Consider the following 14,839-nt stretch of genomic DNA (forward strand, 5'->3'; position numbering starts at 1 on the left):
AGGCTCTATTGACGGAACTATAGCAACATAACCATCTTACATTTCATCTAATAGCACCCCCTTTCCGGGGATACAGATACAGGGGCAGGGGAATTATTTCTAAACACCCATGGCATTTTAAAGGTCACTGTTAGTCCTGTTCCAGTGAGCCTTCAGCCCTAATTGATTTTTTTGCCATGTCCATCTTGGGGAGGGGAGTGGTGTTATTTTTACTTTTTACACCATTTGAATAATTCCACCAACAGTAGAATTTCATTGGATTTTATTCAAAAACCTTTCTTATTTTGTTTCATTTTAAAATCAAACACATAATTGATTTTAATTGGCTAAAAAGTAAAAAAAAAACACGATACAGGAGTTCTCAGTTGTAAAGTTCAATAATTGTTACATGATTGCACTGCTTAGTTACAGCAATTCCGGCAGTCCCAATTGCCATTGTTAAATGAATCCCTGTGAGTGGTTAAGTGAGGATGTCATGTGCTCATCACTTGCAACTTCCTGCTGGTTTCTCCAATAACTTTACTTGTCGAAAACCAACAAAGAAGATTGCAAATGGTGACCACAGAATATTGTAATGGCTGAAATTCTAAGGACTGGTAAGTACCACTCATTCAATGCTGTCAAAAGTTTGAATAGCAGCTGAACGAATGATTGTTAAAGTTGGTCCATTTGTAGCTTGGGTTTTTTAAAATAACTTTTATGCTTTCATAATATGTGTGATGATAGACACTGAAGTTATTTGAAACTATTAAATTTGTTGTACTTAAATTTTTCTCTTCTATTTGATGTTGTAGTAAATTGGAGAAATTAACACCAAATATTTCTTTCAGTCTGGATTTCTTCTTTCGCTGGGTATTTGATAAAGCATCTGAATCTAAAGTTAGATTAGAGTAAGTATCTAAAAAGAAGCTTTCATCCTTTTGCTAACTGACCCAGGATATGCAAATGGGTTACTATTTCATTTATGAATCATAAATTGATACTATGCAGTGGGAAGAACTGAATATAAAGATTCTTATGTGATGATTTGTTTGTCTTGGGAAATGATTTTGAATAACTAGTAAACATTGCTCTTTGTGTCTTCAGGAGCGCTGCTCCCCAAAAGTGTGACCTAAAGTTATTCCATTAAAAAGGAAGGCATTGTGAAGCCAAAGAGCTGTATAAGTTCTGTGTGGCTTTTATGCAACTTCAGAAGGAATGTTGATGGGGGAAGTTTAATATTGCTTTCTAAAAATTAAAATGCCTCTTAAACTTATCCTAAAACCCTGGAAAAACTGGAACTATCCACACTGAGAGGCTGTCTCTTCTACTTAGAACCAGTGCTCCAGTCACTGCAGCCTTTCTGTTTTAGTGCAGCCATTGGCCCCAAGTACATCACGTGCAGTGATCTATCAGAGATATTCAAAGCTCAAGCCACTGATATCTTGTCAAGGATTTAAATCTGAGAAAAATCACGGTATGACTTTGGGCTGGTCATTCTGTGTCAACCCAGTCTATCTCAGCTGTGGGGGGGAAATTGGAGGAAGGGCTGCTGTGTGGATGGGACATCAATGTAATCAAACAATAGATTTTATTTACTATGATGTTCACCATTGACTGATATTTTCTAGAATATATTTCATATGCCATGAGAGCTACTGACTCCTCAGAATGAGTCGGGGCAACCTTTTTGAGGAGGCATGAGTGGTAAAGAGAAAATTACTTAGATTAAGCCTTACAAAAGCAAAACATGTACCTTAAGCCTCTGCAAATCTCATCTCATTCATAGCAGAAAAGCATTGAAAAAATACTTTGTTTTTGCTAAGTTTAACTCAGAACTTCCTTTGTCAGAGGAATTTGCAGTATTTTTAAAGTTCATCACTTTTTTGTATTTCAAAATTCTTCTAGTTGTCTTAAAATAAATGAGTATATGGCAAATCATTGTTGGATTGATTTCATATTTTGTGAGTGGACATTGAAGACAATACTGATCCCTGTTTTCACTGCTTCCATTCAAGACAGATGTGCAGGAGAGAAAGAAAATGCTCACTGTTCACCATGGTTTCCAGATAGGTGAAAAGGAGATAAGATTGCATGCCTATTTTTTCATTGCAGATGTGTCTTTTTGCCTGATCAGGGAGCTTTCTTTGTAAACTATGTAATTGCCTCAGCTTTTATTGGCAATGGAACACAATTGGTGCGTTTCCCAGGCCTTATGATGTACACCATTCGCATGATGATGGCCAAATCTTCTGCTGAGAGGAGAAATGTTCAGCAGGTATCAAATCTTTCTATGATATAACACATTTTATATTTAATTCTTCCATTGGAGTGTTTTACATCTCTGCTCATTTGGGTTTGCTGCCCTTCATTCTGAGACTCTTTGACCTCTTAGTAGTGCATGAAACATCACTACTTATCAAAAAAGCTTCTTACCTTTACTGGGTAGAAGATATCGTTTATTGAATTTGTTCTTTCCATTTAAACCAGAAGACAGAACTTTGCATATAGTTATGGCAGGATGCATCAGCTCCTAGTTATGTCACCTAAAGATAGAAAAATGAATAACAGCAACAGTAACCTATTCAGAGAAAAAACATATAATGATATATTCTCCCCTGCCTTCCATACCATAAGCAATAGTTAGCAGAAGGACAGCTGGATGCCAATCATCCACTATAGAAAGAAAATTGTCTGATAAATACTAACATTTCACTTTCCTACAGTGGTGGAGGGTACCCTTCACAGCAAGCAAACCAGAGTGGTCTCCATATTTACCATGGGAGAGGAACATGCTGAATATGACATGCAGCTAGAGAAAAGGAACTATCCTTTCAGGCGTCTTCTCACAGAAATATCTTCCGCTAAAGCAAAAATGCATTATACAGAACAATTAAGAAATATACAGACAATGTGGCCCTCCTGAATATTATCCCCAAGGACATTGCTGTCTTGACAGAATAGTCACATTAGCTACCCACTAGAAGAATGAGCAATGGCCATATTTGGAATAGTAGCCAATTGAGATTCATATGTCAAAGATATGCAACTTCTAATCTATCTGGAAATAGGGAGTATGTCTGACCCTACTCACCGTTCTGTTGTCAAATTTTGCAATGAATGATTCCAGATGCTATGTGCCATTCTGTTTTGACAATGAGCTTCTCAGCTGTTACCTCCAGAATGTTTAATTGGTTATTCAAGAGCATCTTCAGTGTAAGAGTTGGGTGTAGCCACTATCAAAGAGAGATCTTCACCACCATTGGGGCTTTCCTGAGCAATGATGGCCTAATAGGTTTAGAAAATGAGGGAGTCAGCCTTTGCCCATGAAATGGTATCTGTGCAAGCAATGTTTACTCACTGAAGTCTGGGAATGTTGCAGTGTGTACGAAATATTCCCATTTAAGAATCTGAAATTTTTATCACAAGACTAGATTGTGCACATAATTATATAAGTAAGGGGTTGATTGTATCTGGTGTTTATATACATTTGCCAAAATCAGTTTCCTTAGAAATTTATGTGAATTATTTTCATGCTTAATGTATTTTGATTTCCTTGTAGGAACAAGCTTATGAATTTGAATTTGGAGCAATGTATGCTGGGATGTTATGCGTATTCACGGTCATCATGGCATATAGTATTACATGTCCTATTATTGTCCCATTTGGTAAGTTGATAAATGAGCTGGGATTGTATTTTGGGGCAGACTGAAGTGCCAGATACTTGGCTTGGGAATAACATTGAAATGAATGCCTTTGTTACCGTATTTTTTGGAGTATAAGACGCACCAAGATTTTGAAGAGGCACATTTTAAAAAAATGTTTTTGCACTCTGCAGACCTCCCCAAAATAGCCCGTTTTTCATGAAAACAGGCCCGTTTTTTTTCAAAAAAAAGGCATGTATAGCCTTAGGAGGCTTATAGAGTGCTCCGGGGGGCCGGGGGGGGGGCTGTGAAATTGAGCAAAAAATGCCCCTTTTTCACTCATTTCTGCCCTCCCCAGCTCACAGGAGCACTCTGAAAGCCCCCTAAAGGCTATGGACAGCCATTTTTGTGAAGGGGCGGAGTTTCAAGAGGCAAGAAAATGCTGTATTCAGTGTATAAGACGCACTCAGATTTTCAGCCTCTTTTTTGAGGGGAAAAAGGTTATATTCCAAAAAATATGATAATACTTTTATCGTTTTGTTTTAGATGAAGTGAATATTTCATTGCAAAGATGCTTAAAAAGGCTGTTTAGTCTAAGTTTGGTAGGAAGCCTTGAAAAAAAGAAAAAGAGATTTAGGGCATCAACTCTATATAAGAAAAATGGAATGACTCACCTGTTTACCAATATCCATGAATCTGAAGCCATATATATCTAGTAGTTCCATTTGTAGAAAAAGAGAGTGTCATTTATCATTTTACATTACACATTTATGTTTTAAGTGATCTGAAAGAAGTTGGGGGTTTTAAATATTCAACAATAGCAATTGGGGGTGCAGTAGTTAGAATTCAGTATTGCAGGCAATCTCTGCCCACAGCCTGGAGTTCGAGCTCGACAGGGCTTGAGGTTGAGTAAGCCTTCCATCCTTCCAGGGCCTGTAAAATGTGGACCCCAATTGTTGGGGACAATTTGCTGACATTGTAAACCACCCAGTTTACAGTGGAGTGATATATAGGTATATGTGCTATTGCTGTTGATATTGTTATATATCTAATTTGTCTGAACTGGTGTAGAGTTTCCTGCCTGAGGAGAGGGTTGGACTAGAAGACCTCCAAGGTCCCTTCCAACTCTGTTATTCTGCTCTGCTCTGCTCTGCTCTGCTCTGCTCTGCTCTGCTCTACTCTATTGGGTTATCCTACTGATGTTTTCTCCTTCATGCATGCCTCCATCTTCTGTAAAATCTGGACATATAAAAGTGCGAGGTAGAAATCTACCGAAGTAATATTGGGCACATACTTAAAAAGCAATTCAGTTTTTAAATAAAGAATCTAGATTGTGCATTTTAAATTTCTGAAAAAATATATGAAAGAGCATTACAGCATATTATAGTGATGGTGAGTCTATGAGATATGTGTCAAAGGTGACACACCACAATTTTTTGAGTGACATGCCAGTGTTCATCAACATTCAATAACAGCTATTCTCGAAATCATGTCCCGTTCTTGTGTGATTTTTGAAGGCTCTAGTAACTGATTTGCAGAGACTGCAGAGACCATGTGAGAATTGCATACCCACAAGAAGTCATGTAACCTCTACAGCTTTGGAAAATAGTGTGAGAACAGGGTGTGCTTTTGCACAATTTTCAGAGGCTGCAGAAGCCACCCAAAAATGAGCTGTGCTCTTACATGGCTTCTGGAAGCCACGCAAGGAGACTGTGCTTTGCCACAGCTTCTGAAGCCTCCAAAAATTGCTTGAGAATTGGATGTGCTTTTGTGGAGTTTGGGAAAGCTACAGAGGCCACAGAAGAATATTCTTTGAAGGTGCTTCAAGAATGAAAACCTTGTGTGAGCCTAAGCTGCCTTGTGTAGATCACAGTGGCTTGTCAACAGAGAACACCGCCTGAATCCAAGTGGTACACAGCAGATTCTAAGAATCACACACATAATTGGACAGTATTTTTTTTAAATAAATTAATATGTAAAGAATTGTTTCTCTTTTGTTCAAGGATGGGGAAGTGACACGCTAGCAAAGTCAACTTAGCCATTTTCTGAATTTTTCACATACTGAGCCCAAAAGGTTCACCATCACTGGCCTATTACAAGCTAAAGAAATAGCATGAAAGAAAAGAAATTGAAGATATCTAGTAGATTTTAGATCATATTTGTAATGTAATTACAGATTCCTCTTATGGTTACTGCTTATAATTAGAAAATAATTCCAGAAACCATGCTTTATTTGTTTTTCCTGCCTTGCCCCCTCCCAAAGAATATAGGCTTTAGGAGGCAAAATGCTAATAATAAAAAAGTTGATTTTACCTTTTTATACTTTCTAGTGTATTATATCTAGCACTCATATTTTATTCCCATACTCAGAACATCTCAACAACATGCCATAGATAATGGGAACTTATGTTTAAAAGCTGTCTGTAATGCTTGTGTGAATAATAAGGAAAGATATCCAGAGTGTCAGTTTTTTGCATTAGTTGTTAAATTGCATTTTAACATTGTGCAGTATTTATGTGCAATATATTGAATTTTAAATAATAATACGTGTTAAGAAAACAAAATGTTATGACCAAACAAAATGTTATAACCATTCATTATACCATTTGTGTTCATTTTTGAGAGTTATTTTATCACTAGGAGTGGAGGATGAGTTGAAGGAGTTTTTTGGATGTTGATATAAATTTTTGCAAACTTTTTTATAGCCCTTCTTAGTAATACTGTCATATTTTTCTTATTTTCAGGGTTAATTTATCTATTGCTGAAACATACCGTTGATCGCTATAACCTCTATTATGCATACCTTCCCACCAAACTGGAGAAGCAGATTCATATTGCAGCTGTGACTCAGGCATTAGCAGCTCCCATCCTCTGCCTATTCTGGCTGTTTTTCTTCTCATTTTTAAGATTAGGTAAATATCTCTGCTTCTCTGAAAAAAGAATGCAGACATTGCAGGAGATAAATATGTTACATTTTGTATCATGGGTGTTCTGTTAATCCACTGATATACATTTGGATAAGAGTCAAGGAGAACAATATCGTAAAATGTAAAGATACAGAGGTAACTAAAGGGGTGGTTGGTTGTTGCTTGGTCCTTGGAGTCAATGCAGGAGCAAGCCTGTGTAGTTTTTCTGGCAACATTTTTCAGAAATGGCTTACCAATACCTTCTGCATAAGATGGAGTGCAAGATAGAGATGGATGAGCAGCTCTGAGTGTATGCTCTCCATTTTTATTCTTTTATTTTAGTAGTTTTATTCTCCATTTCTAATTTTTTAAATTGTATTGCCTGAGAGGTCACTTATCTGCTGCTCCAGTCACAACTTAATAATTTTTAATCTGGGACTTAAGAATGGGGAAAAGGAAGAAGAAGAGACACTATATCCACTTCAACACAGATTTCAACCAAGCCTCTGAAGCAACAGGAAATGAATGAATATACAATAAATAAGCAGATAACTTCAGTAAGTAACTTTGACTCTACTGTCTCATCAGATGGATGTAACACACATAACTCCTTGGAGTGGGATCTACAGGTGGAAATAGAAAACCAACAGCTATATAACTTTTGTCTTCCCTGATAGAGGATGCCTCCCCTCCCCTGACTCCAGCTGTCTATTCGGCAGCTACCTTGCTTATGCAGGGATGGGGATGATCTGAACTTTAAAAGGGACAATAGAACAGACTTCGTATCTAGACAATGTCTGCTTACAGCACACAGTGACTTCAATCTTTGAATATTTAACTTCAATTAAAAATAAAGTTAACTAAAGGAGTTCTTTGCAAAGTAAGCTGAAAGCCACTATAACTGCAGAAGCCATAAAGAAATACGTTGCTCATACTGATAAACATTGTGAGACTACCAGGGAGTTTAGAGCTGTCCTCATCCCTGACTCTATTGGCAGAAAAAGTAACAACTGTGGCGGGCTCAACTCTCCAGCAGAAAAAGGGCAGAGTTGAGACAAGTGTCTCATCTAGAAAGTCTACTGAAAGCTCACTGGAAGGAAAGCTGATTGATTCATTTGGTGCATTGCCAGATATAGAACAAGCAGACATCATACACAGACTGGACAAATTAAGAGAAACATGTGGACAATATGCTCTACAGCTAAGCCATTCATTGATCTGGCCTTATCATTGACTCATGATTATGGCAATACATTCAATCAACAAATTTCTAATACTCTCACAATATCAAAAAATCCATTTACACAGTCACTGAAGAATCCGTGGTGTCCAATCCAGCTCCTGGTAATCTGCAGCCTGGCAAAATGTTGCTACAACTGGAGTTTCCTAAGCACAAAGATCCTGAAGGAACAGTCCACCTCATCCTTCTCTGAACCTAGACATGCTTTTAACATTTGCTACAATGTGGTTCTCCAACTGCATCCCTTAGAAAATGGCTGTAAATCATTATGTGGGCTAAATGGGGATGTTGAAGATTGTTCTGATAAAGATGAAGAATCAATGTCCCAGCACTTGGCAACTTCCCAGAGACAGAGGTTTGGTTCCAGGTCTTATGTCATCCCTGGAGCTATCTTCTAATGATATTGCCTTCTCTGATACCCAGAACATATTTTCCTCCTCAATAGTTGATCCCAACAACAAACAGCATGACGCAACCTGTGTTCTTACCATTCCTCAGAATTTGCCTTAATAAGGGCAAATACAGGGAACTCAGATTGATATTTGGAGGCTCTTAAACCCCTAACCATTCTCTCATGGAATATTGCAGGCTGGAATGCTAAATCCAAAGACTCTGCTTTATAAATTACATTGCTGAATTCAATATGCTCCTTCACATCCAAGAAACTACCTTGAAAACAACTTGCATATAAATGGGTACAAATCCTTATTCCCAGCAGTTCTTGAGCAGGTATACAGCAAATTGTGTAATGTTTTGAGTATATAAATATCAACTATGCCACGTTCAGACATTACATAATTATGTCCAATGGACCGCTTACAATGTCTGTGCTGCTAGAATTCAATAATGCCCTATTATTATTGGTTAATGTTTCTTCCATCTCAAAACAGGTCTTAATTTAACAGTTTATGGACCAAATTTGAAGTGTATGTATCTGTACATATATATATATATATATATATATATATATACATGTATATAGTATGTGTACTCTCCCAGCCTATATAATAGTTTCTGATGACTTAAATTCAAGGGTGGGGAAGAATGATATAGCACTTTTTACTCCATTTCATCAACATCTCCCATAACCTACCATAACTCCCCCTTTAATAATTCTGCAATCCAAAGATTTAAAAGAGGGCTGTAAGGACTGCTTATTTCTGTTTCTTAGCCGAGGGAACCTGTGTTGTCTGAAGGCATTTCCATGGTTATGTGGCCAGCATGACTATACATCGGCGCATGGAACACTGTTACTTTCCCACCGAAGTGGTACCTATTTATCTATTCACATTTGCATGCTTCCAAACTGCTAGGTGGGCAGGAGCTGGGGCAAGTAATGGGAGCACACCCCGTCACACTGTGCTCAGGTCTTTCCAGCTGACAAGCTCAGTTTCTTTAACTGTTGAACCATTGTACCCCATTTGTATTTATGCTGTTATTCTTCAACACCCGGCTGAAAAATATATATCCAAACCAAGTTCATCACTGTATGCTGTATTCATTGATTTTAAGTCTGCATTTGATTTCCAGAGAAAAACTTTAAGCTTTCTCTATGTAGTAAGCGTCTGCATACTACCATTGATAGATACCTGTTATTGTTTATTTACAATCTTTATAAGAATTCCAGAATCAAAGTCCGATGCAGTATGCAAGGCTACTACACTGATGAGATTCCAGGCTATAGAGTAGTAAGGCAGAGATGCATTTTAGCTCCACTGCTGTTTAATCTCTATATAAACTACTTGTGGCCCAATTAATCAATTAGAATATCACACACACTCACACCAAATTAGCTAATAGACATAGTGCATCTTTGTTGTATGCAGATGATACAGTTTTTTTTTATCTCAAACACAAATTGGACTTATAGGAGCCCTGAATGCTTTGGCAAGCTATTACTCCAGAGAAACTTTTGAAATCAATTACTGTATAGTAAAACTAAGATCTTTGCAAAAAGACCTAAATTGCATGCCTGAAAGATAAATGGCCAGAACATCAAGCAAGTTAAACCCTTTAAATATTTGGGTATGGTTTTCCATAGCTTTACTGAATACAGTGTACATCAAAACTATGTTATTCAAAATGCTCAAAAAACAGAGGCAGCAATTGAATCATTTCAGTTCTCCAAAGAAGCACAGTATACTCGAGCAGCACTGAAGCTATATTTAGCTCTGGCTCATGCACAACTACTCTTTGGTGCTTAGCTGGGACCTTACTCTATTTTTACTTCCCTGGAAAGTGTATAGTCCAAATTCCTAAAACCTATATTTCAGGTAGCTCACTATGTCCAAAATGTTGTACTAAAGAGGGTGGCAGAATTATCTAAACTTGAAACAGGTGCGTGGACTTATATTATAGCACATTGGTTCAAATTACTCTTTCCCCCTACAGTTTTGAATTCTTTCCTTTTAGAGGACAATTACGAATCAGTATGGTTCAGGACCATCTCCCCAAAACGTCAATGTCTTGGCTTCTCCAAGGAAGTGCTCTTAATGATAGGGTACAAGTGCGCACTTTAAACGTTTTAAAGACCTGCAATCCCAACAAGACTATTCATTTTTTGAGCAAACTCCTCTTTTCAAAACATTGAGATATTTACATTATATAACTGTCCCCAAACTCCAAAGAGCACTAACTTTAGCATGCTGCAATGTACTTCCCACAGCACTTTTAAAGTGCCAATATAAAAATTCCACATGAGCTGAGACTGTGCCCCAATGGACAAGGGGTTCAAAATTACAGCACATGTCCTATTATACTGTACCTTCTGTAAGGACTCATGGAGCCATCTCATAACATCTCAGCTGATAAATACTTGATACCAATCATTTTTATGTACAATTGCTGTTATCGAATCAGTCCGTTGTACTTTCTTTGAATGTAGCCAGATTTTGTCTGCAAAATTAGGCAGACTTTGACTGCCCACTGCTCACTAACAATCCACCACTAATTGTACTATGTTGTCTTTTTTTAATGCTTCTTGTTTATAATGCTGTTCTGTGACTGTAATAAACAAATATTATTATATACTTCATAGTGAGCTTTTATGTCTTCAACAGTTGAAACTAAAGGCAAATACACAGCTATTTGCATTATTGAGTTTCAAGTCTGATGTATTTATCTGTTAATCCATTCAAATAATAGCTACTAGCATTTACTGTCTTCACTCCCTTATGTCATTGCTACAATTGTACCACTGCCTAGTCTATCATGCTGTTAAGTTTAAGTTGACAGATTTATTTTCTCTCTCTCCCCTAGGATTTACTGCACCTACAACATTACTTACGTTCTTAGTTGTATGCATAACAATTGTTGTTTGCGTAACATATACCTGTTTTAGCTTGTTCTGGTATCTGACCCCCATGCAATACAAGGTAAATGAATCAAAACATTTAATTTTAAAATAGCTGTATTTTAGATATTAACATAAAACACATAAAATGATCATTAAATAAAAGTACTTTCTATATGTTGATAAATATAATAGTTATTTGTAGAATTTTGAATATTTATATTGTGCATATATTTTGAAAATTATTTCAATTTAACTTTCTTTCATTGTTACTTATAGGAAGCAAAATATCTGTCCAGGGATAAAGAAAATAAAACTGATTTTTCAGCTCCAACATCTTCTGTAAGTATCAGATAGATATTATTACATAGGAAAATAAATATTCTAAGAAAGGGCTTGTGTCTATTAGCAAGTTCTGAAATTATAAAATATTTGCATTAATGATTTCACTATTGAGAAATACTGAAATATTGTGGTTTTAATTCTGACCTGTTGAGAAAACATTTCTTTGCAGATAAAATGTTGTGGGCAACTGAAACAGATTACGACAACTGTTTACTACATAATAATATATGTGATGCTCAATTTTGGTAATGTTTTACTTGGCAGTCATACCCATTCTTGATTTATGTAATATTAGAAGGTTATATAGCAGAACAATTAGCTAGGTAGATGCTATTGAATCAGATATAACCATTGCATAGTGACTATGCAATGATAAACACTTGCTATATGTGGTGATAATTCTTAAAAGGAATGCCTTTGATCACTTCATAATCATCCATCTTATCTGTTGTCTGTCTCTCGGTTTCCCTCAATGTATAGAGTCTTTTTCTAATCTACCATCTGCTTTCATCAAGAACGTTAGTTTCTGCTTGCTGGTCCCTTCCCTGAGACAGAAGACAGTCTTTATTTGCTACTTTCTGAAGTTCATGGGATTTTTACTAGCTGATTATGGATTTGTAATTTAAAAGTGTCTTTTCTGTAGCCATGCATTAGCACTTGAAATAATTACTTTTAAATTTTTATTTTTATTATTGCCATTATATGGTACTTTTTATGATAGTCCTGCTTTATTTAATAAATAAATCTCAATACATTTTTCTTCTCTCCATTCTTCATTTAATATTAACTATGTGATCTCATGTCCATCTATATTTTCTGCAATGGTTCTATTTATTTGGCATTTTTCTCCATCTACAACTGCATCTATGAGTGCAAAATCAGAAGACTTTGCCTTCATGAAGAATTAATAAGGCAATCATTTGACTATTCTCTTGCAATCCTACCTCTTCTATCTTCAGAACATAGTTAAATATAACTGATTCCCCCTACCCAATCACTAGGTCACATATTTCTTCTTGACTTTTTCATATTTCTCGACATAGATCTGTTGTTATTTTAAAAGGCTTCTCTTGCAGCCAAAAACAGCTCAGTGAATATTTAATCTTCACCTGCTGCTTTCCTATTTCACAACTGGCCTTCTGCTTGTTGCATCTCAGTTTCTATTTTGGCTGGTTCTTCAATATACTTTCTCTCTGCAAATGCTTTGTCATCCGTAATTTTTTTCTTAAAGATTTAATTATAGCCACGAGAACCAGTTTGATGATTTGGTTAAAGCATCAAAGTAGAAACTAGGAGATCATGAGTTATTCAGGGCACAAGTGCATATGTAAACATGGGCTGGTAGTAATCCTTGAAAAACATGTAGTTAAGTATACAGTTGGTTAGAATCTATTAACATGTATATTTAACTGCATCCTGAGCTTCCGGTTTCCGGCACATGAATGCACACCAGCCAGCTGGTCTTCATGTGTGCATGCGCGCCAGAAACTGGTGACCCATGTGCATGTGCAAGCCAGAAACTGGAAGGTCAGCTTCTCAGTGTGCGCGTGCGCACCGGGGAACTGCTCTTCCAATTTCTGGCATTCCTCCACACGTGCGCGTTCCTGTTTTGGCACTCGGTGTTGAAAAGTTTCACCAACACAGTTCTAGGTGGAATAACTTTCTTCCATTTTGCAGAATCTCATCTGCCCTCATACATGTTATGATTTTAGATTCACTTTCCCCTTTTCAACTCTTCCAGTGAGCATGAACCTGTCATGCTTCTCCCCGTATCACTGAAGCTATGAATTTTCCCACCATATCAAGTTGGTAACTTGATGAGATGGACAAGAATAGGAACACGATTTAAATATGTTTGACTTCAGATTTATAAGACATAAATATACATTTAGCCTGTAGAATTGGAGTAATAAAATTTATGTGTTTATTTTATTCCTATAGAAAATGCTTGGAAGTAAAGTATGGAGTGAGTTAAGATTAAAATCTTAGGTAATTTAGAATTATAGTTGCCTTGTTATTTAATTATGTGAAAACCTCTTACCATTCCAGATCTATGTTCCTCGCGTTCTGCACCGTATTTCTACCGAAAAGAGTATTTTAGCTTCTACAGGTCAGAGATCCTATGGAGCTATATCAGGAATAGGAACAATTGGGGAAGAAGATGTCATCTGTGTCTCTTATCCTGAGGAATCAGGTGTCAAATAGATGTGAAAAATCTTTGTATCACGAACTAACACAAGATGGCACACTTAGTCCTGTTTCAGAAGAGCAGATTTCACAAATGGATCTCTGTGTTTCAGTGCAATCTCTTTAAGAAGTATGACCTCTTCATGTAGAGGACCAGAATATATGAAGCTACAGTCAGGGATTTTCACAAAGATATGTTGCGAGTAGGTAATTTTTTTTCCGGTAATGACTTATGTTGTGCTTTGCACACTGAATAAGAATGCTTGGAAAACAAATTTGAGCATATTTATTTATTTGCCTTTATAGAAATATTTATGGGCAAGTGCCAGAGCACAGGTTGCTAAACACTTGAGGGTTTATGTCTGAAGAAACATCTGTTTTTATTAAATGTAGAAAAAATCAGATAAATATAAGCTGGGGAGTATTCTGATTTTCTTCTAGTAATTCCATAGTTTATCAATCACAAGTATTTTCTGCCTTGTAAAAGGATTTTTCTACCAAAGTAGAGAAAATATGTGTCAAAACCTAAAGGATTTGGGGATGACAGACTATAGGTGCCTGAGAACTGTTATTTATGGGACTATTTAAATCAATTTTCTAGTCACAGTTTTAAGGGCCTCACACAAAAGGGGCTAACATGTCAAACAATAAAGGATGTAAACATTTTATTATTTTTAATCTCTAAGGTTTATTTTTTTTAAGAATCTTTAAATCTGCTAAAGTATCACAAATATGTTACACTGTTTTTGAATTATGAGATAGATAAAAATTTTGAAAGAAGCAATATTAGATTTAAATATAATTAATCACTTTCAATAAAACACTGGATTCAAACGCACATTTACCTTGATTCTTATTGAATTTTGAAACTACCTGTTGTAAAATATTGCCAAAATGTACACTGTTTTTTTTAAAGTTTTTTATTTTTCCCTTTCAAATTCATTCATTGAAATACATTCTTATAATCACTATTTAACATTTGTCTATTCATCATTAGTCTCTATACTCATTTTTGCACACACACACACATCTATATAAATTAAAATATAATGGTTGTTTGTTCAAAATTGCTAATCTCCAAAAGTTCTTCACCGATTGCTTTGAAATTTTGACACAACGTTGCATTCCAATACGCTAATGTTTTTATATATGTATATAGATGTCATACCTGTGACAGGTAAAAACATGATTGCTTGTAAAAAAAATGCTTTTTTGAAAACCAGCACCATCTGGTGGACGTAAAAGA

At 36.1% G+C, this 14,839-nt stretch overlaps 1 protein-coding gene and 1 long non-coding RNA gene across 11 annotated transcripts in view; one reads left to right on the plus strand and one right to left on the minus strand.

Moving 5' to 3' along the window:
* The window catches only part of LOC116508429, a 31,079-nt gene extending 24,565 nt beyond the window's left edge, over window positions 1-6,514 (minus strand). For 3 of the 5 annotated variants that reach the window (XR_004255333.1, XR_004255336.1, XR_004255335.1), the window contains exons 1-2: window positions 3,074-3,546; window positions 2,416-2,525 (exon numbers count right to left, since the gene is read on the minus strand). This is a non-coding gene — a long non-coding RNA (uncharacterized LOC116508429). Of the gene's footprint in view, window positions 1-2,415; window positions 2,526-2,757; window positions 2,844-3,073; window positions 3,547-6,426 lie in introns of those variants that run through there. The other 2 variants (XR_004255337.1, XR_004255334.1) reach the window with 2 other exon arrangements.
* TMEM63A (transmembrane protein 63A) overlaps window positions 1-14,431 on the plus strand; it is a 50,457-nt gene extending 36,026 nt beyond the window's left edge. For 5 of the 6 annotated variants that reach the window (XM_032217050.1, XM_032217054.1, XM_032217052.1 and 2 more), the window contains 7 exons: window positions 831-890; window positions 2,095-2,257; window positions 3,542-3,647; window positions 6,368-6,535; window positions 11,028-11,143; window positions 11,341-11,403; window positions 13,456-14,431. In XM_032217050.1, coding sequence (XP_032072941.1) covers window positions 831-890; window positions 2,095-2,257; window positions 3,542-3,647; window positions 6,368-6,535; window positions 11,028-11,143; window positions 11,341-11,403; window positions 13,456-13,611 — 832 coding nt within the window. In that variant the 3' untranslated portion in view covers window positions 13,612-14,431. Of the gene's footprint in view, window positions 1-830; window positions 891-2,094; window positions 2,258-3,541; window positions 3,648-6,367; window positions 6,536-8,940; window positions 9,039-11,027; window positions 11,144-11,340; window positions 11,404-13,455 lie in introns of those variants that run through there. The other variant, XR_004255332.1, reaches the window with a different exon arrangement.
* The last annotated feature ends 408 nt before the right edge of the window (window positions 14,432-14,839 follow it).

This window comes from Thamnophis elegans, chromosome 4, assembly GCF_009769535.1.
Source record: "Thamnophis elegans isolate rThaEle1 chromosome 4, rThaEle1.pri, whole genome shotgun sequence".
NCBI lineage: Eukaryota > Metazoa > Chordata > Lepidosauria > Squamata > Colubridae > Thamnophis > Thamnophis elegans.